This window comes from Dasypus novemcinctus, chromosome 17 (genome assembly GCF_030445035.2).
Source record: "Dasypus novemcinctus isolate mDasNov1 chromosome 17, mDasNov1.1.hap2, whole genome shotgun sequence".
In the NCBI taxonomy this organism is placed as follows: domain Eukaryota; kingdom Metazoa; phylum Chordata; class Mammalia; order Cingulata; family Dasypodidae; genus Dasypus; species Dasypus novemcinctus.
The window spans coordinates 79,466,060-79,486,647 of NC_080689.1; the positions used below are offsets into that span (position 1 = coordinate 79,466,060).

Genomic DNA, 20,588 nt, shown 5'->3' on the forward strand with positions numbered 1-20,588 from the left:
GGGCAGGCTGCACTTTTTCTTGCGCTGGGCAGCTCTCCTTACAGGGTGCACTCCTTGCACGTGGGGCTCCCCTACGCAGGGGACACCCCTGCGTGGCACGGCACTCCTTGGGCGCATCAGCACTGCACATGGGCCAGCTCCACACGGGTCAGGAGGCCCGGGGTTTGAACCGCGGACCTCCCATGTGGTAGGCGGATGCCCTAACCACTGGGCCAAGTCCGCTTTCCTAAACTGCATTTGTGTGGAGGATAAACAAATCCATGTTCTTTAGCCTTTTTTTTTTTTTTTTTTTTTTGAGGTACCAGGGCTGGGGATTGAACTCTGGATATTGTATATGGGAAGCTGGCACTCAACCACCGAGCCACACCGGCTCCCCTAAGTTGGTTTCCTTGTTTGCTTGTTGTTTGTTCTTCTAGGAAGCACTGGGGATCAAACCCGGGACCTCCCATGTGAGAAGCAGGAACCCAACCCTTGAACCACATCTGCTCCCTTCACTAGCTGTTTTTTTTTTTTATCTGGTTGCATCATTGTCTTTTTGGAACATAGCTTCACAGGGGCCTGTGCCTCTCTGTGCCATGCAGGGGCCTGTGCCTCCCTGCACAGGTTTCGGATGCCTTTTTTTCTTCTTTCTTTTTTTTTTTTTTTACTAGGAGGTCCTGGGGATTGAACCCAGGTTCTCCGTATGGTAAAGGAGAGCTCAATTGCTTGAACTGCATCCCCTTTCCCCTTCACTAGCTTTTGAGCCCTTTTTGCTGGGAGGGTGTACTGGGCCCTCCGCCACCCCACCTCCTTGTGTGGGTTGAGTGAGCCCTTGTAGGTGTCACCTGGCAGACTGCACTTGACCCAAGAGTAATGGAACTTCTGGGGGAAGGAACATGGGAGGCGGGTCGCTATGTGTGCTGGACACCCTCCCTGCCTCAGCTGTTCTTGTCCCACGGTGCACCTTATAATGCACAGAAAGCTCTTCTTTAGTTTGAACTGAGACTTTCATAGTTTTAATTCTGCAGCTTCTACTAAATTTCCTTTTGATTTGACAATTTTGTATTCTTAATGGAGGGGAGTTACTGGTCAGCGTTCAACAGTATGATTATGTGATCCTGAAACAGCCCATAGTGAGATAATTTAATTGGCCTTAGCCAGATTGCTAATCCTAAACCTCATATGTGGTTTCTTGGATTAGGTGTCTTCTGAATTCTCTGTACAAAGCAGAATTAAAATTTAAAAAAACAAAAAGAACTTGCATTCCTGCTCCAATGTTTACTGAAACTCCAGTGTTAATTTGGTCATTTTCTTTTCTCCTTAGGAATATAAGACTTACAAGGAGAACTTTCTGAAGCGTTTCCAGCTCACCAAGCTGCCTCCATATCTAATCTTTTGTATTAAGAGATTCACTAAGAACAACTTCTTTGTGGAGAAGAACCCGACCATTGTCAACTTCCCTATTACGTGGGTATCCCTCTGCTTTGCTTGCTCTGGGGTGTGGGAGTCAGCTTGGATTCCTTCTTATATTCTTGTACCCTCTTATTACTGGTTTGTCTTAGTTGGGGATTGCAAGGAACAGATCCTACCTGCGCTACCTAAGTTAAGGGTTTTTATTAGACTGATATGGACATTTCAGGGACCCCAAAGATAGATGTTTACCTGGAAGCAGTCCCCTTTTTACTTTCTGTCCTCTTGCTTGCTGGGATTGTAGTCTTTCTCTGTGAAGTAGAACACGTGATGAAGGAGGGCTGGGGAAGGTAGGGCTCTGCCTCACTGAGAAAACAGTCCTGGTAGAACCCTTGTAGTTGCTGCTTGTTCCCCTCTTGCCCGCTGGAGCTCGGTGTGGGCAGTGGGGAGGATGCCACATTTATCCGGCCTCCTGTGGGCCCATCGGAACAGCTTTTCCCCAGGGTTGAAGCCTAGAATGTGCTCAATTTCTCCCTGTTGGCAAGGTAGTTGTACATCTTGATGTACAGCCTTATTTTTACTTTATCATGCACTTGTCTTTTTGTGAACATTCAGGAGTACTTTAAAGGGAAATTGGGAGGAGTTATACTAGGTGTTTTTAGTTGCTACCTTCTAACTCAGCTCCTGCTAGACCTCTTTGGAGGGTAGTCAGCTGGTCTTCAGTTGTCAAGAGACATGATTTTCACTCTCAGGAGAACATGTCTCTCCTAAAACACGGAGAAACCTGGTGGCGGGCTGGCAAGAATAAATATGGGCCTTTGTGTGCTGGAGGTTAGATATGGTGAGCTTGTTAGTGAGAAGGATTTGGTTGGATACAAACATGATGTTTAGCTCAGAATTCCTTTTTTTTTTTTGACTTTGACAGAGTGGTTCAGGAGCTGTAAAGGACAAATTCTCACCTCTTTCTCTTTCCAGCTGCTCAGTTCCCCCAACTGTACCAGGATTGCCAATATTCTCCTCTGAAAAGAGGTCTGGTTCTTAATTCTGTGTGTTCTTGAAGAGGGTAGCACCTGAAATTCAAGTGGCCCAAGTTGTGGGCCATCCTAGTGGTGTGACCTTGGGTAGGTCATTTGCATGTTTTCTGGACGAGTTCTCATGGATAAAATGAGGACCTTTGATTAGATGAACCCTAAGGGTCCTTCCTGCCATAACATTTTATTATTTCCAGATTCCATGATCACCAAGAATTTGAGAATGGTGGGGGGTGAGGAGAGAAAACTGTTATGAGGATTTCATGAGAATTTTTTTCTCTTTCCCTACACTTCTCTTCCTGTTCTTTACAAGCCTTTTATTTATGTGATGAGTAGAATGAAACAGGGGAACATGTAAGCCAGGTTTCTGCTCCCTTGAGAGATACCAAGGAGGAACTCTCTTCTGCAGTCCACAAATCAGGGATTCACTTCAGAGCTGGGCTTCTGTGAATTGCCACAGTGACCAGTCTGGCCTTGGTGGGACGGCATGGTGCTGCTCCAGTGCGACCCGGGGAGGGCTCTCTCCCGGAAATCTCCCCAGTGTAAAAGAAGCCATTGTGGGTTTGCTTTTTTTTTTTTTTCCCCAATTTTTCCTGCTATCAGTTGCTTTTAGATTTTTTTGTTAACTGTGATTTCAGTAGTTTGTCCTTAGAAAACTTTCAAGTAGTTTGTCCTTGAGAAAGAGCTAACTGCTTAACTAGTTAGCCTTTAGAGAATATCAAACTCTTGTACTTGTGAAGTCACTTGCAGAGTTATATAGTTGTAGGTTATGCAAAATCTCCACTTCTTCTACTTTAAATAAAAACTTTTATTAGAGAAGTTGTAGGTTTACAAAAAAATTGTGGATAAAATACAGGGTTTCCCTCTATCACCCTGTTATTAACATCCTTGTATTAGTGTGATACCTTTGTTATAATTGATGAAAGCATAGTTTAATTACAATTATAATTGTACTATTAACTCTAGTCCATGGTTCACTTTAGGGGTCACTGTTTGTGTTGTACAGTCCTGTGGATTTTTTTTTTTTTAATTTTTCTAGTAATATATACAACCTAAATTTCCCATTTTAAACCATAGTTAGATATATAGTTCATTGTGGTTAATTATTTTCACAGTGTTGTGCTACCATCACCGCTGTCTGTTACGAAAACTTCTCTAAATAGAAACTGTACAATTTAAGCATTAACTCCCTGTTCCCTACCCCCACCCTGGTCCCTGGTAACCTGTATTGTAGTTTCTGACTCTGTGAATTTGTTCATTCTAATTATTATATAGCAGTGAGATCATACACTATTTGTCCATTTGTGTCTGGCTTATTTCTTCAAGGTTCATCTGTGTTGTCACATGCATCAGGACATCATTCCTTTTTAGGACTGACAAATACTCCATTGTGTGTGCATACCACATTTTGTTTTTGCATTCACTTGTTGATGGACAATGGGTTGTTTCCATCTTTTGGCAATTGTGAATAATGCTGCTGTGAATGTCGGTGTGCAGATACACCTGTTTGATTCCCTGCTTCCAATTTTTTTTAAATATACTTTTTAATTTTTTAAAGAAGATACTTAGATTACATAAATGTTAACAAAAAAAATATAGGGGATTTCCATATGCCCTGTTTCCAGCCCCTCTCACACTTTCCCACATTAACAACATCCTTCATTAGTGTGGTACATTTGTTACCGTTGATGAACACATTGTGGAGCATTGCCACTAAGTGTGGATTACATTTTACATTGTAGTTTACACTCCCACCAATTTTGTAAGTTATGACAAGATATATAATGGCTCGTATCTGTTATTGCAGTGTCATTTGGAACATTTCCCAAGTCCCAAAAATGTCCCCATATTACGCCTGGTTTTCCCTCTTCCTCCCCTCAGAACCTCCAGTGACCACTGCCTCCACATCAGTAGATGAAGGTTTTCCCATTGCTAGAAGTGTAATAGTCTATACCAGAATGGTCAGTCAGTCTACTCTAGTCCGTCATTTATTCTCTGGTCCTGAGGATTGTGGGATGGTGATGCCCACTTCACTTCTAAAAGAGAGGACTTCGATCCCATGGGACAGATGTATGGGCTCCTTGTAGCTGCAGACTCTCTCTTCCTTGGGATGGTCATTGTCCATCATGCTCTCTTTGTTAGTTGTGCCGGGTGAGTCCAATGAACTGGAAAGTCGGCGTAGCAACCCTGTTGAGATTCAGGGCCCAGCTGGCACGTGGACAGCCTAAAGATTTAAGTCTCTTGAACATATGCCTATCTACTCTAGCACTAACTATAGGTTCAGATAGAAGGACAGAAGAGCCATTTGTAGGGTCACCACAACTGAGTCCAACTCTGTCACACTGGGGAACATAAATTCCCAAGTAAGGCCACTGGCAGGGCACCATACTCCTAAGCTGTCTGCCTTGCCTTTAGTGTCTGGATGTCTCTGCTATTTGAGGCAATATTTACTTTGGCAATCAGTGAGATCCCTCTGAGACATGCATAAATGTAACCTCTAGAATGACCTCCTGACTCACTTTGAAGTCTCTTAGCCATATGAACTCATTTGTCTTTACCCTCTCCCCCTTTTGGTCAAGGTCTTTTTCCAGTTGCATTGCTAGTTGGTGCTTGGTAGTTATCCCTCAGTGCCAGGGGAAAGGAAGGTAATGCATTTATCTGCTGAGTTTGGCTTAGAGAGAGGCCACATTTGAGCAACAAGGAGGCTTTCAGGAGGTAACTCTTAGGTACTCTGTAATACTATCCTAAGTTTCAATTTCAAAAGTAAAGGTTCGTAAGTACAGTCATCAGTATCAAGGGCCAGTCAGTAGTCCATCCTCCTTCACTAGTCACTGCCCCTGTACTCAGGGGATTCTTGCTGTCCCATTAGAGAATGTGGCAGAGCTCCTCAGGATGGGACTTTGAATTCTTTTGGGTGTATACTTAGTAGTGGGATTGCAGGGTCATATGGTAATTCTATACTTAGCTTTCTGAGGAACTGTCAAACTGCCTTTCACAGAGGCCACACTATTTTATATTGCACCAGTGGTTTTTTTTCTTTTTCTTTTTCTTTCTTTCTTTCTTTCTTTCTTTCTTTTTTTCTTTCTTTTTTTTTGAGGTACCAGGGGCTGGGGGTTGAACCCAGGACCTCATATGTGGGAAGCTGGCGCTCAACCACTGAACCATATCGGCTTCCCTGAGTTGGTTTTTTCGTTTGCTTTGCTTCTTTGATTGTGGTTTTTACAGAAGGCACTGAGAACCAAACCTGGGACCTCCTGTGTGGAAGATGGGAGTTCAGCCTCTTGAGCCACGTCCACTCCCTCATTGTGGTCTTGATTTGCAATTCCCTAATAGCCACTGATGCTCAGCATCTTTTTGTTTTGTTTTGTTTTTTAACTATAAACTCAAGATTTTATTGTCATAACTAAAGACAAAGCTTAGAACTGGATCAGTTGGCCCTTTCTCTTCTTGTCTCCTCCTAGTTCAAAGTGTTTGCATCTCTTAATAGTCAACATCCTCTTAAATCTGCAATTGGGCTTAAACGCATTCATGCCTCAGCACAATCTTCTTTGTAGTTTTAGCCTTCCTCCGGAAAATTAACTTAGTCTGCCCACCGTAGCCACTCTGCTTCCCGTCATAACGACGCTTCCCTGGGCATATAGAGAATCCTTGCCCTTCCTGTACTGTATCACTTTGTGAGGTTGGTGCTTCCCACACCTTTTACAGAAAGTCTGGTGGGTTTTAGGAGTATTCACCATGTCTGCATGAGCGCTATCAGCATGAAAAGATATGCTTTTTGGGCATATATCTTTGGAGAGATGTCTATTCATGTCTATTGTCCATTTTTAAATTGCATTGTCTTTTTGTGGTTGAGATGAAGGATTCTTTATATATTCTGAGTATTAAACCTTTATCAGATTTGTAACTTCCAAATATTTTCTCTATTTGTGTAGATTGTCCTTTTACTTTATTCATATAAAGTCCTTTGAGGTACAAAGTTTTTAATTTTGATGAAGTCCAATTTACTTTTTATTTATTTTTTATTTTTTTCTGTTGTTGCTTGTGCTTTGGGTGTAACATCTAAGAAACCATTGCCTAATGCAAAGTCCTGAAGATGCTTCCCTGTGTTCTCTTCTAGGAGTTTCATAGTTCTGATCTTATATTTAGGTTGTCTTTGATTCATTTTGAGTTGATTTTTGTACATGCTGTGAGGTAAGGGTCCATCTTCATTCTTTTGCATCCAGTTCTCCTAGCTCAGTTTGTTAGCCTATTCTTTCCCAATGGCATGGACTTGGCAGTACTGTCAGACATTAGTTGGTCTTGTAAGTGAGGGTTGATTTCTGAGCTCAGTCTGTTTTACTTACTGAGGCTTTGTAATAAGTTTTAGGATACAGAAGTGTGAGACCTCCAATTTTGTTCTTTTTTAAGATGTCGAAAAATACCAAGATTTCTTAATGTAAGCCAATATAGTAGTAAACATATAACTTTGTTCTAATTATATCACGTAGCTTTCCGTGTTGGTGATAGCTATTTGTTTTTTTAAAAAAAAAAATTATTTTTTAAATTTAATTTATTTATTTCTCCCCATCCCTTTGCAGTTTGCACTTGCTGTGTCTGTTTGTTTTCCTTTGTTTTTTTAGGAGGCACTGGGAACCAAATCCAGGAATCTCTGGTGTGGGTAGAAAGTACCTAATTGCTTGAGTCAGTTCCCTGCTTTGTTGTCTCTCTCATTATGTTTTTTCTTGTTGTTGTGTCATTTTGTTGCATCAGCTTGTTGTGCCTGCCCGCCATGCCAGCTCTTTGTCTTGCTTGACTTCTTTAGGAGGCACTGGGAACCTCCATTCCTGCTTCATTATGTCTCCAATTATGTCTTTCTTCTTGTGTCTGTTATTGCATCAGCTTGCCATGCCTGCCTGTCACACCAGCTAGCTGTCTTCTGTAGGAGGTGCCAGGAACTGAACCAGGGACGTCCCATGTGGTAGGCGGAAGCTCAGTCACTTGAGCCACATCCGTTTCCCAATTGTTATTTATTTTTGCAATGTCCCATATACATAATACAGTCAGACTGCAGTAAATATTCATTGTTAAAGATAATTTAGATGTGAGTCCTAAGAAATGCACGTGAGCTCTAGATACCCAGACTGCCTGTTGATGTTAAAAGCTGACTTCCTGTGTTGTTTTCTCCTTAGCCTTAACAACAGCTGTCAGGACTTGTCTGAATGAGTCCTGGAAAAATCACACGATCTAAAATTCAAAGAAGCATCTGTCTGTCTGTCTCTGTTTTTCTATCTATCTGTCTGTCTAAGTCTGTTGTGAATTGTCTCTCCCACATTTGGAAGTCACCACTGTTGCACTGTTAGCAGTTTCTTGTGACTCCTTTCAGAGATGACATTTTTTTGTTTTATGTTATGAATGGTAGAACGTCCAACAGTGTTACTGAGATTAGAAACAGAAATATGATAGAATCTCTTATCCTATCTTGTACTGTTTAAATTTTTATAAATATCTGTAGACTCAAAGAGGGTGTATTTTTCCTGAAATTATGTGATTAATATATTCTCTTAATAGTCATGTTAATTGTTATTCTGTTTCCCTTAACTACTTCAAAGCTTTTTTTTGCTGTTTTTTAGAGCAGTTGTAGGTTTATAGAAGAAACATGCAGAAAGTACAGTGTTCCCAAATTACCTTCCCCCCAGTTTTATGATTAATGTTTTGTATTAGTGTTATAATTGATAAACCAGTATTATTATAATTGTTAACTGTAGTTCCTTGTTTACATTATGGTTCATTCTTTGTATTAAACAGTTCTATGGCTTTTAAAAAAATTTTTATTGTAACATACATACAACCTAAAATTTCCCATTTTAACCACTTAAAAGTGTGGTATACAATTCGGTGGTGTTAATTATATTCACAATGTTTTGCTGTCTCCACCACCATCCATTACCAAAAGTTTTCTTTCATGCTGAACAGGAACACTACCTATTATACATTAACTTCCCATTCCTCACCCCAGGTAACCTGTATACCAATTTTAGACTATGAATTTGCATATTCTAATTATTTCATATCAGTGACTTCATACACCATTTGTCCTTTCATGTCTGGCTTTTTTCACTCAGCATGTCTTCAGGGTTCATCCATGTCGTTGCATGCATCAGATTGTCATTCTTTTTTATGGCTAAATAATACTCCATTGTATGGATTTTTAAAATGCATTCATTGGTTGATGGACATCTTGGGTTGCTTCTAGTTTTTGAAAATTGTGTATAATGCCCATATGAAACTGGTGTGCGAATATCTGTTTGAGATCTTGCTTCTTTTAGTTCTTTTGGGTATATACCTAGTAGTGGGATTCCAGGTCATACGGTAATTCTCTACTTAGCTTTCTGAGGAACCGCCAGACTGTCTTCTGCAATGGTTGTACCATTTTACATGGGCACCAGCAGTACACAGCGGTGTTTGAAAGTTCTTAATTATTTTTGTACAGTTTCCATAGTAAGCATTTATTATGGCAGTTTACTTTGCAATAACTGATATACATTTATATTTCAACTGACTGATAGAATTCATCGTATTAAAACACAAAAAGAGCGATTTTACTGCAGATACGTCAGTAATGCTTCTGTATGTTTTGGAAATGTATGTTCAGATATTAAAAATAAGCCTGAAGTCTCCAGTCGTGATTGAAGGAAGCCATTTCTTTTGGCAGACCTAAGAATTTGGGAAGCCACGGGGTAGTCATGATGGGTCTCATAACCAAGGAGAAGCGGAAGTCTGGCTGCAAAAGGAGGGAGAAGAATAAAACTGGTATGCAGAGGAAAGCAGGAAAGAGAGCCAGAAGCTCTTACAGATTTTGCTGCTTAGCCAGTTCCTTGTCTGAGAAAGTCAAACAAATACCCTTTTGTGCTTGGGCAGACTTGGGTTGGTTTCTGTCATTTACTTGACTAAGACAAACAATGAAGGAAGCCAGTTCCCTGAGAATAAAAGAAAATACTAATTGGATTGGCCTGTCTGGTTTGTTAGGTTGAGGTTGCTTAGGGGATCGGGGGTAGTGGCCACAGACCCCGCCTCTGTGGCCAGGCCTTCCACAGCCCGAGGCAGAGGCAGGACTGCATTCCCGCGCACCACCTGCCCAGCCTGCAAGGACCCGGCACTCCCTTCCCCAGCAGAGGAGAGGCTTAGGCTGTGGCACCTGCAGCTGAGCCAGGATTCCTGTGGAAGTCTGAATGCCTCTAGGCCCTGCCTTTTGATTGTTAGACTTGCTTTCTTGTTGTTGTTGTTGTTGTTGTTTTTTAAAGGAGGTACTAAGGATTGAACCAGGACCTTTTACATGGGAAGCAGACGTACAACCACTGAGCTACATTTGCTCCCCTAGCCATGCTTTTAAAAGTGTGATTTCCCCATAGAACCTCTCTTCTAGTAAAAGGCCTCATTTTGGGGGGGTGGGAGAGGGTACTAGGGATTGAACCTGGGACCTCGTAGATGGGAAGCAATGCTCAACCACAGAGCTACATCCATTCCCCTGAAAGGCCTCATTTTTATGAAAAATTACGGGAATTCCGCACCCCTGGGCTCCTGTGGTTCTGTTTGCCTACCTAGGATTAGCATTCTGAAGTGAGGGGGAGCAGCTGTGTGGTCAGTCTGTGTAGGGCAGTTTCCCGAGCCTCATTTAGCCTTTGTCTGACATTCTGGTTTTATTTTCATCATCACCAGAAATGTGGATCTGAGAGAATACTTGTCTGAAGAAGTACAGGCCGTGCACAAGAACACCACATATGACCTCATCGCCAACATCGTGCACGACGGCAAGCCCTCCGAGGGCTCCTACCGGATCCATGTGCTTCACCACGTGAGTGGCTGCGCCGCACCTGGGCAGAGGGGCAAAAGCAGGGCCTGCTCCTCAGCCTTTCAGAGGGCAGTTCCCCTCAGGTGGCCCATTCTTGGCCTGGACTTTGGGACTTAGCAAGTAATAGAGCACCAGTGGTTAGTTTAAGAAGTGGTTCTCAGTTCTGGCTGCACATTGGATTCGCCTGGAAAGCTTTTTCAAATCCTGTGGTCTGGTCACTATCCAGACTACTTACATCGAAGCAGTGGTTCTTAGCTGAGGTAGGGACCAGGGATGTTGCTGAATGTCCTTCAGTGCACAGGACAGCGTCCATGAAACACTCACTTTAAATTCCCAGGCTGTCTGATGAGTGGCTGAAGGTGAGAACCCCTGGTCTCCGTGAGAGCCTTGCTGCTCAGAGTGGGCCTGGACCAGCAGCACTGGCCTCGTCTAAAGGTCCAGTCTCAGGTCTGAATCTCAGGAGGTCTGAATCAGAATCTGCACTTTAACAAGATCCTCTTATTTGTATAAAATTAAAATTTGTGAAGCAATCGTCTAGAGGCTCCTTTTCAAGCTCAAGAATCACATGAATTTGTCTCAGGTTGAAAACTGATAAAACATGTGCTTGAGATCCTTTTGGTATCACATAGAATATTCTGATTTAATCAATTTCTTCCAGAACTGTGGGGTTAATAGTAGCTAGCTTTTGTTTAAAAGGTGTTTTTATTGTGTACTGGAAAGTATACCAGGTGCTTAGGGTATGCTATCTCATTTAAATTCTTACAGTACATCTCTGAGATACCTGCCAATGTCATCTTTTTATGGATGAGGAATCCTAGGCTGAGAGTTGGGTAACTTATTTGAAGTCGGTGGAGCTGGGATTTGAACTCAGCTCTCTGCCTTCAAAGCCCATGTTCTTAACCAACCCTTGAGCCAGGAATGGGGACTTGCCTGTGTGGTCCTGAGCTTTGTTCCCTGTATTCCAAAATATTGGAATATCTATATTCTGTAAGATTGGTCTATGGCGTTTCTTAGAAGTTTGGGTGGGTGAGGCAGGTGGGCTCCAGAGGCAGAAGTGCCTCTGGAGGGTTGAAATGGAAAAAAAAAAGTACCTGTGCTGTAATCCAGAAATCTGTTTCCCCTTGTTCCTGGAAGCTCGAAGTGGGGTCGTTTTTTGCTGCGTTTGCAGCAGTGGTTTGCAGGCCAAAGGAAATCGGTAAGAATGGCAGACACTTTTTCTTGACTCTCGTTTGCTCTGTTCTTTGGGGAGTGGAGGGTGGCCCACCTGAGGGTCCCCTCCAGTCTGCACTGCACCTCCTGAGCGAGTGGGTCTGTGTGTCTAGTCTGTTAGTTTTGAGCGTGAAGGAAAACTCGTAGGTGGAAAGCAGAGGGCTTCCTCTTCTACTCTATTGTCCACTTAAATTATTCTTAAAAGGTGTGTGGAGGCACCACTGTACTTCAGGGAACCCTGGGCAGGAATCGAGTCTGCCGTTGTCAGCATGTCGAAAGCGCTGTAAACTGCGAGGCCCAGCAGAGGCCACGCGTCCTGACAGTTCTGACTTTGCAGGGGGACGGTCTAGTGGCCTCTCTTCTGCTTTTCCTGACTGGTCAGGGAGGAGGCTAACCCAGCTCCATGTACCTCTTGCAGGGGACGGGCAAGTGGTATGAGCTCCAGGATCTCCAGGTGACTGACATCCTGCCCCAGATGATCACGCTGTCGGAGGCCTACATCCAGGTGGGCTGGCCTTGGGTGGGCCTGACCGAGAGGAATGGTGTGGGAGGGGGCCGCGGGTGGGATGAGGCTGGGGTGGGAGGAGACGAGGAACTCTGCTCTCTAGAGGGCTTGGCGTCTGGGGATGTACTGAGGAGTGAGGTGGGAAGGAGTATGTGGCCCTGGTGGTCAAGCAGAGGTTTTCAGGGGAAGAAGAGCGGAGAAGCAGGGCAGAGATCTGCGTGAGCAAGGAGTGTTGTGCTTCTGGCCAGGTTAGTTTTACAGAGGCATGTGGTCTGGTGTCACAGGGAAAGCCAGCTAGGGGTCATCCCTGAAGCACTGACCATGTTACCTGGACAGTCTTCTCCACTGGGCTGAGAGCCTGTGGAGGAAGAATACCTATTCACTCTTTCTGAAACTGTCCTATTACCTGGCAAAAAAATGAGGACTGAGACTAAGGAAGAGCTGCAGCTTTGTAAAAGAGAAGAGACACCTCTCCTTCTAAGAGCAAGGTCTTTTTCTCCTTGGTAGCTTCTCTGAGTCTGTTTCAGGGCGTTTAGCAGATAAGCAAGTGGAGTGACGTGTTACCCATTGCCTGGCAGAGAATAGGTATTGATGAAAATCTGTTGATTGACTGCCTCTTAGAGCAGCTCCTGAATGTCCATTCCATCCTTTTCTTACAGATTTGGAGGAGGCGAGATGGTGATGCCACCAACCAGCAGGGGGCCTGAAGGGAGGAGCTCTTGCCTCGTGCCTGGAGATGCTAATAGTAAACACAAGTACGGAAGCGGGACTGAACACGGGCTGACTGGCCGGTTCCCTGGGATAGCACGCTTTCTAGGTTTCTGACTCACCCTCTGGGATGGCTGTGCCGTCACCTAGCTGCTGTAGGTCGGTGCTCCCTCTGCCTTCTTCTAGCTCCCTTCTGCATTCAGCAGGCCAGAACATTTTTTACAATGTGTATGCAATTTATTTCTAGGTAGCTGGGAGTACCTGAAAGGCAAGGTAATTTCTCCCAAGCATCAAACCTCAGATTCCAGGAATAAGGGCACGGAGCCAGTAATGTCCTTTTACTGTCTACTGTAGACTGATGATTTTCCACTGGTCGCCTTTCATTTTATGATGTGTTTTGGGGGAATGGATTAAATGTTTTCCTGCTTTTCAACCAGCCCTGTGTTTTATATTCTTCCTCCAGTCTCTTATCTAAAGGAAGGGTTTCTTTTTTAATCCCCACATTGTCTACCCTGTCGTCTGGTGGATATCATGCTTGGTCGTCCTGTTAGCTTGTGGATGGTGTGTTTGGGTGCATTTGTTTCTAAGTCACATGTCTGACCGAAAGTGATCGATTGTGCTTACCTAGAAGTCTGAGGTGAAGCTTGCAGACTGCAGTGTAGGACTGGCCCCTGGGTGAGGGGGAGGGAAGGAAGGAGGACTGGGTAAGTTGAGCTGCTGGCTGCAGCTCAGAGATGGAAATGGCTCCCACCAAGCCCCATCACTGACCAGGCAGATCCGAAGACGCGGCGGTCAGAAGGGGCAGCAGCTGGATGCAGGTGGCTGACTCCGCTCCTCCCGCGAGCGGTCTCGAAGGGCGCCCTGAGTGGTGCCCCTCTGTGCCTGCCACTCCGACTTGTGGGATGCAGCCCGGTCCTTATGGCTCCTGCCTCTGGCGCTCTCCTTGGTTCCCCTGCAGGCTCCTTTTCCTTTACCCGGCGATTCCTAAGACTCAATGCTAGGCCCTCTCTTCTCACTGTCTACTCTTTTTCTAGGCTAATCCGGTCTGTGGCTTTTACTTTACCTTTAGGGAGAGGACTTGTAAACAAATATTAATCCCATATTTCTTTAAATTCTGAGTTTTATAGCAGCTGCCTACTTTGATATATTTTAGGTGTGTGAAAGTCAACCGAAACCCAACTTTGTTAAAAACTGAGCCTGGGATTTTCCCTCTCAAACTTGGTCCTTTTCCATTGCTTCCTGTCTAGGTGAAAGGCTCTACCTTTCATCCAATTATAGAAGCTGGAAATTCATCCAGAATTCATCTTTTCAGCTCCTCTCACGTCCCTTGTCCAACCTCCTGTCAGTTTTCACTTAGTATCTCTTGAATCTCCCCGCTTCTTTTCATTCTTTGCCATCACCTAGTTAAGATTTGCCAGCAGAAGCTGGCATTTCTGCTTTGGACTGAGAGAAACCATGCCATAATTTAAAAAGAACAAGTTTTATTCCAAGAATTATTCAGTACAACAGGGGGTTAGGGTAACGAGGGATTGGCTAGTATTAAGTAAAGAGAACTCTGAAGAATAGGAATAGCATTTTATAAGGAGCAGCCACTACCCCTGGTGCTGAGAGAGTATCCAAGGCAGAGATCAGACCTTGCTGGAAATCTGCCCTCTGGAACTTGCTGGAAATCTGGTCTCAAGAGGGTGCCCTTTTTTTTTTTTTTTCGTGCATGCCCTGTGTCTCACAGGTGGAGGCGATGCTGGGTGGAGGAGGATGGAGGTGAGGCCCGGGAGGAAGGGCGGAGTCTCTGGTGACACTGCTACAATCCTGCCTGGGAAGGAGGTGGTGCTGGGCCCAGCTGTGCTCTGCAGCCAGGCACGGGGGATCTGCCAGCTCTAGGAGCCTGGTGTGGGGAGCCCGGCCTGCTGCTGTCAAGGGCTCAAAGCCCTTGCGTCTGGCAGTGTTTCTCCAGGGCCTTCTACCAACAAAGCTTCAGTGCCTGCTGGCAAGGAGAACTGTTAAGGGCCCAGATCCATTTTCATGGAGTAGGCAAATAGGGTGAATTTGGAGTGGCGAGAGAATGAATTGATAACTGGCATGGTTTGACGGTGCAGATTCTGTGTACCTTTCTAAACATATTAGAACTCTGGTACAACAACAACAAAATTAACTTTGTATATCTGCCTAACAAAATCCAGCTACCCTTCTTATCAGCCCTTTCCCACAGGAGCTGTATAGTCCCAGGAGTGACTGTATCAAGTGCTGGCTCTATTCATTACTCCTTAAGTTTATTCCTAGTCCCACTGAATTGTAATGACTGAATTGTAAAGTTAACTTCTAACAACTGGAATGTACTTGATAAAATTAATTTAGGGTTTCTGATTGGGCTACATCAGTAACTCAGGTTGAGTCTCCGCCCCTTTACTGGGCCAATATAAATATAGATACTCACTCAAGAAGACACATAGGAAAAGAGCTCTGGGACCTGGGGAGGTATAAGCCATTCGCCTGATAGTTTGCAGCTGACCTTGGGAAGAGACCAGAACAGCTAGAAGGCCTGGGAAGAAAACAAGCCCTGTGCCAGGAGAGAGAGGAAGCCCTGAGAGGCTTGCCCTATGCCAGCCTGTGACTGGGAGAGGAAGCCCAGAGGGGAAGGCTGAGCCTCGCAGAGGTCAGCGAGCAGAGATCAGCGACCGTCTTGCTTCAACATGGGCAACCCATGGCAGCTGACTGTGGGGAGAAAGCAACCCTGAGTTGAACTCTGTGGCAGTTTGATATTATTTATGAATTCCAAAAAGAGATATAGATTATGTTTGTAAACTGGTCTGTTCCTCTGGCATGATACCCTTTGACTGATTGAAATTCAGAGACTTTACATTTACTTGATTAAATCAAGATTAGGGTTTTGAGTCAACCATATCATGAGGGTGTACAGGGTGGAGTCCCTGCCCCCTTGGTGGGCTATATAGACAGACACAGAAGATTCACAGAGGAATAGAGAGAGCACCATAGCCACGGAATAGGAGAGAACTTGTAAGCTTTGAACTTGCGGCCCTGGGAAGAGAGATGAACCCTTCGCCTGATAGTTTATAGCTGACTTGTGAAGAGAACAGAGCAGCTGTGCCCAGAAAGAAACCTGCCCTCCAGCTTATAGCTGACATTGGAAAGAAGCTGAGCCCACGGATCCTTAAGAGGAAAGAGGAAGGCTGAACCCTTGCAGACGTTGCCCACCGTCTTGCTTCAACACGTCGCAAGACGTTTGGTGAGAAAGTACCTCTTACAGTTCCTTTAGTTAGACTCTTTCAGGGCCTGGTAACTGTAAACTTCTACCCCAGATAAGTACCCTTTATAAAAGCCAGTAGATTTCTGGTACTTCGCATCAGCACCCCTTTGGCTGACTAATACAAGGTCTAATTAAGGACCCCCTCTCACTTCTTTTTTTGGGACCCATTTGTTGTGGCTGTGTAGATGTGCTGATTGAAAGCACATCCATGTAACATACAGCAGAGTACCAGATGATGATGGAGCTTTCAGCTTGGCTCGCCGCTTCCATGTGGTAGGGTTTCTTTAAGAAAAGTTAGTTCCGTGGGCATGAGTCCACTGCTGAAGTTCCTTTTGTGAGAAGTGAATTCCTCGACCAGGTGCAGTGCTGTGAAGAATGACAGTTGATCAGCATTTTGAGAGTCCATAGGTGGTGGTGCTGGCAGAAACATGGATGGGGAAGATAAATCACTGTCCCCCCATAATGGAAGAGATCCAGTGTAATCAGTCTGCTCCCAGGTGGCTGTTGATCTCCATAGGGATTGGCATCATACTCAGACTCGTTGGTCTCTGCTATTGGCAGATGAGGCACTCAGCAGAAACACTAGAGGTCTGTATTGAGCCGTGCATAGCCTCTCGCTGCCACCATGGCCCATGCACCCAGTGAGCAAGCACTGAGATGACTGGGGAGAGACTGATGTCCTTGGAGCTTGTCATTTGTTAAGCGTCTCCTCTGCAGTGGAGGCCTTTTGGTGGGCCTTCATATGGAATACAAATATATTCACAGTATATACTCACTGAAATAGGTCCATCCACATCTTCCCCAGATTTCCTTTTCACCACTGCTACATTTTGTTCTTCCTGAATCCCCGGCTATTCAGCTGAACCATGGGCCACTGCCCAGGAGTTAGTGTGTTGATCTGTAATTTCGGCCGTCTCACACTCCAGATAGAGTTGGACAGCCAAATATGCTGCCCCAAGTTATGCCTGCTGAGGATTTTCCTTCACTAATGTCCAGTGTTACCCCTGAGTGGGGTTGAAATGCTGTAGCTTTCCATTGCATATCATACAGGTCTGTCTATAAACCAGCTTGAGATTTGTCTGCCTCTCAACTGGTCTTAAGGCACATCCCGGGAGTCAGTGGATGGGATTGTGGGAGAGGAGGCAGTGCAGCAGGATTTAGTCTGAAGGAGACTGAGTTATCTGCTCATTCGCCTTGTACCTTCTGGAACCGACTGAGCTCAGTCTTATGAACCAGTTCCATCTGAAGTACTTGGTACTTCCTGTCAGATCCAGTCAGCATAATGTCATCAGTGATCAATGACGTGGACCAGTGTGATGTTTGGTGGCATGTAAAGGTGGTCAGCTATCTGGGCGATATGGAGGGAGTGCGGGACAGTGCTGTGAAGAGAAGTGACTTCTGGTGATCCTTATAAATGGGTATGGAGAAAAAGACATTAGAGCATCCCAGTTGCTGGGGACTGTGTTGGTTTGCTTCAGTAAGACGCTTTATCTGAGACAGCTTCAGTTGGAGTCACCGTCTGATTAAGTTTATGGTAGTCTGTTATCATTCTCCAAGAGCCATCTGATGTCTGTACAGGCCCTCTGCACCATCATTCTAGGCTAAGCTATCAGCAGCTTCTGTTTGCATTTGCATTGGTCTCCAAATAGGTCTCGCCACATTCCTTTATTCCCTCCCCTCGATTCATCCACATTTCAGCCAGAGGGATTGTTTTTTTTTTTTGCAATCCAAATTTATTGACCAACTGATGCTAAGTTATACAAGATGGCACTATTTTAATTAAGATTCAGTTTATATTTGGTTACCTTAAAGTAGTTGTAACATTAGGTTGGTCAGTTCAAATACTGTGGCTCCCTGTTGGATAGACACACAATCTTTACACCCATTCGTTAATGCATACAAAGCAACAAGGCATTGTGAAATAAAGCAGCAATAGTTACTGTCGCTTAGGCCTTGTGACCAGTTTGGCATGATTAAAATAACTTTCCGTATCCACAGAACTCACCACCATTTAAAATCTCAACCAAAACATTACACGTTTGAAACAATCGCCAACAGATTAAAATACTCTGTATATTTGGTATTGCAAATACACATGTGCCTGAGTAAGCAGAGAATTCACAGTGAGAATGTACTGCTGCAGAAGCCTGAAAATGATTTACAGTATTTGTTAAATCATTAAAACATGATTGGAAAATATACACTTCTTGTTGTAGACCCCAACTGTACACACAGCTATAAACACTGTTCCCTGTATAAACAAAAAAGAAAACATGAAATAGATTTGAGAAGTCTGGACATTTCCTTCCCAACAGATTTTTTTTTTTTAAGGTGCTGGGGGCTGGGCATTGAATCTAGGACCTCATGTGGGAATCTGACACTCAACCACTGAGCTACATCAGCTCCCCCGAGTTGGTTTTTTCATTTGTTTTGCTTGTTGTTGTTTTTAACAGGAGGCAACTGGGAATCAAACCCAGGACCTCCCATGTGGGAGGCAGGCGCTCAACCGCTTGAGCCACATCCATTCCCCCAACAAGATATTAAAGGCGATGTTTTAAGACATTTTACCGAAAGGACTAGCATATCTTATTTTATTTTTTTATTCTTTTTTTTTTAAGCTTTATTTTTTTATTTATTTCCCTCCCCTCCCCCCACCCCAGTTGTCTGCTCTCTGTGTCCATTAGCTGTGTGTTCTTCTGTGACCACTTCTATCCTTATCAGCGGCACCGGGAATCTGTGTCTCTTTTTGTTGCCTCATCTTGCTGCATCAGCTCTCCGTGTGTGCGGCACCATTCCTGGGCAGGCTGCACTTTCTTTCGCGCTGGGCGGCTCTCCTTACGGGGCGCACTCCTTGTGCGTGGGGCTCCCCTACACAGGGACACCCCTGCATGGCAGGACACTCCTTGCGCGCATCAGCACTGCGCATGGGCCAGCTCCACACGGGTCAAGGAGGCCCGGGGTTTGAACCTCGGACCTCCCATGTGGTAGGTGCACACCCTGTCCACTGGGCCAAGTCTGCTTTCCCCATCATATTTTAAAGACAAGATAACTGTCTTCACAGGCTTTTTCAAAAATTAAAAAAATATATATGTAGCTGTGTTACTCTAAAAGTGCTTATTTTGTACAGTGCAATGGTAATGACCTTGGATTTCTTTTTAAAAACTACGATAAGCTACAAGTATCAAAGAAGCAAAGTATCTGGAGTAGTCTGCTTTCTTGTATTAAGCTAAATAGCGGTGCTTTTAGGATTTAACTTATTGTACTATTCAATACAAAGTTAATGGGGTGTGTTAAAGTATACCATACGCCATTTTCATACACGCACAACACTGGAGGATGAAGAATGTCTCTGAAACAGTAATACTGTTGTAACCTCTGGTTTTACCAGCTGTGTACTACTCTAGAACTATTATATAGTAAAAATATTTTGGTACTGGAAAGTGATTAGCATGTGCAAAATAATGTAGTTGCTTTCATCTGCTCCTAAAGGGTAGCACCACAGGAAAGTCCATTTAAGATGTTGGTAGGTCTAACAGTTGGAATGCTGGTCTTGAATTGGGCAGCAGTTCTTCCGAACTGGGTCAGAGCTACAATGCATTTAGTATATCAAAGCAGCTAACACAGTGTCTTTCAGCGGGCCTTTCCAGGCACTGGAGTTTTTCTCCAGTTAATTTGCCTTACATGGTCATAAAAGATCTCAACATTTATTTTTGATTTTGTACAAGATTCTAAGAATGCATTTGTTCCATTGTTGTCCTAGATTTTGACTTTGCTTCTTTCCTGTGTCTCTTTCATCCTCCAAGCCACAGTTATTCCCAGCCAGAATCACTGGCACATCACCATTGCCTTTTACCTGAAGAGTCTGTTCTCAGATCTTGTAAATCATTAAACGTGCACTGTGCTGTGAGGGAATGAACTGTTGCAAGGCCTTGTCCACTTTTCATGTGTGAATCCCTCATTGCTGTAAATTGTTCCGTTCCTGCAGTCTACAAGATTTCAAGCATACATATGTTTGTGCATCTACTTCAACTTTCTATAAGAATCTTCTATTGTAGGATCATCTTTTTAGACAAAAATTCCTTGAACATGGATGGATATATGCTTTATTAATATGTATCAGGGAGCAGATGTGGCTCAAGCAGTTGAGTGCTGGCTTCCCATATGGGACGTCCCAGGTTCAGTCTCCGCTGCCTCCTAAAACAAAAACAAGCATCACACAGACATGAAAAAACCCATTCAGGAGAGCCCACGTGGTTCAGTGGTTGAGCACCAGCTTCCCACACACGAGGTCCTGGATTCAATCCCCAGCCCTGGTATGTCAAAAAAAAAAAGTAAAAAGTATCAATTGAATTGATTTTAAAAATTCTTTGAACAAACTGCATAGTCAGAGCAGACTTTCCAATGCCTCCTGAGCCAAGAACAACTAACTTGTACTCATGCACAGTGTGAGTTAATCAAACTCTAGTACCTCTCTGTCACTGGGTCTGTGCAGCCAGTAACGGCTGTACAGCTGCCCTAGAGTGATCTTTTTTTTTAAAGATTTATTTTATTTATTTCTCTCCCCTTACCCCCCCCCCGCCCCAGTTGTCTGTTCTCTTTGTCCATTTGCTGCGTGTTCTTTGTCTGCTTCTGTTGTTGTCACTGGCACGGGAA

At 44.1% G+C, this 20,588-nt stretch overlaps 1 protein-coding gene and 1 pseudogene across 1 annotated transcript in view; one reads left to right on the forward strand and one right to left on the reverse strand.

The window, feature by feature from the left end:
* USP39 (ubiquitin specific peptidase 39) overlaps positions 1–13,106 on the forward strand; it is a 50,729-nt gene extending 37,623 nt beyond the window's left edge. Inside the window, exons 10-13 of the mRNA XM_004447132.5 lie at positions 1,304–1,446; positions 10,116–10,251; positions 11,876–11,962; positions 12,622–13,106. Of these exons, the coding sequence (XP_004447189.2) occupies positions 1,304–1,446; positions 10,116–10,251; positions 11,876–11,962; positions 12,622–12,669 (414 nt within the window). The 3' untranslated portion in view covers positions 12,670–13,106. The remainder of the gene's footprint in view (positions 1–1,303; positions 1,447–10,115; positions 10,252–11,875; positions 11,963–12,621) is intronic.
* Positions 13,107–19,541: 6,435 nt separating this feature from the next.
* On the reverse strand, positions 19,542–20,374 carry LOC101412087 (ras-related protein Rap-1b-like; annotated as a pseudogene).
* Between the last annotated feature and the right edge of the window lie 214 nt (positions 20,375–20,588).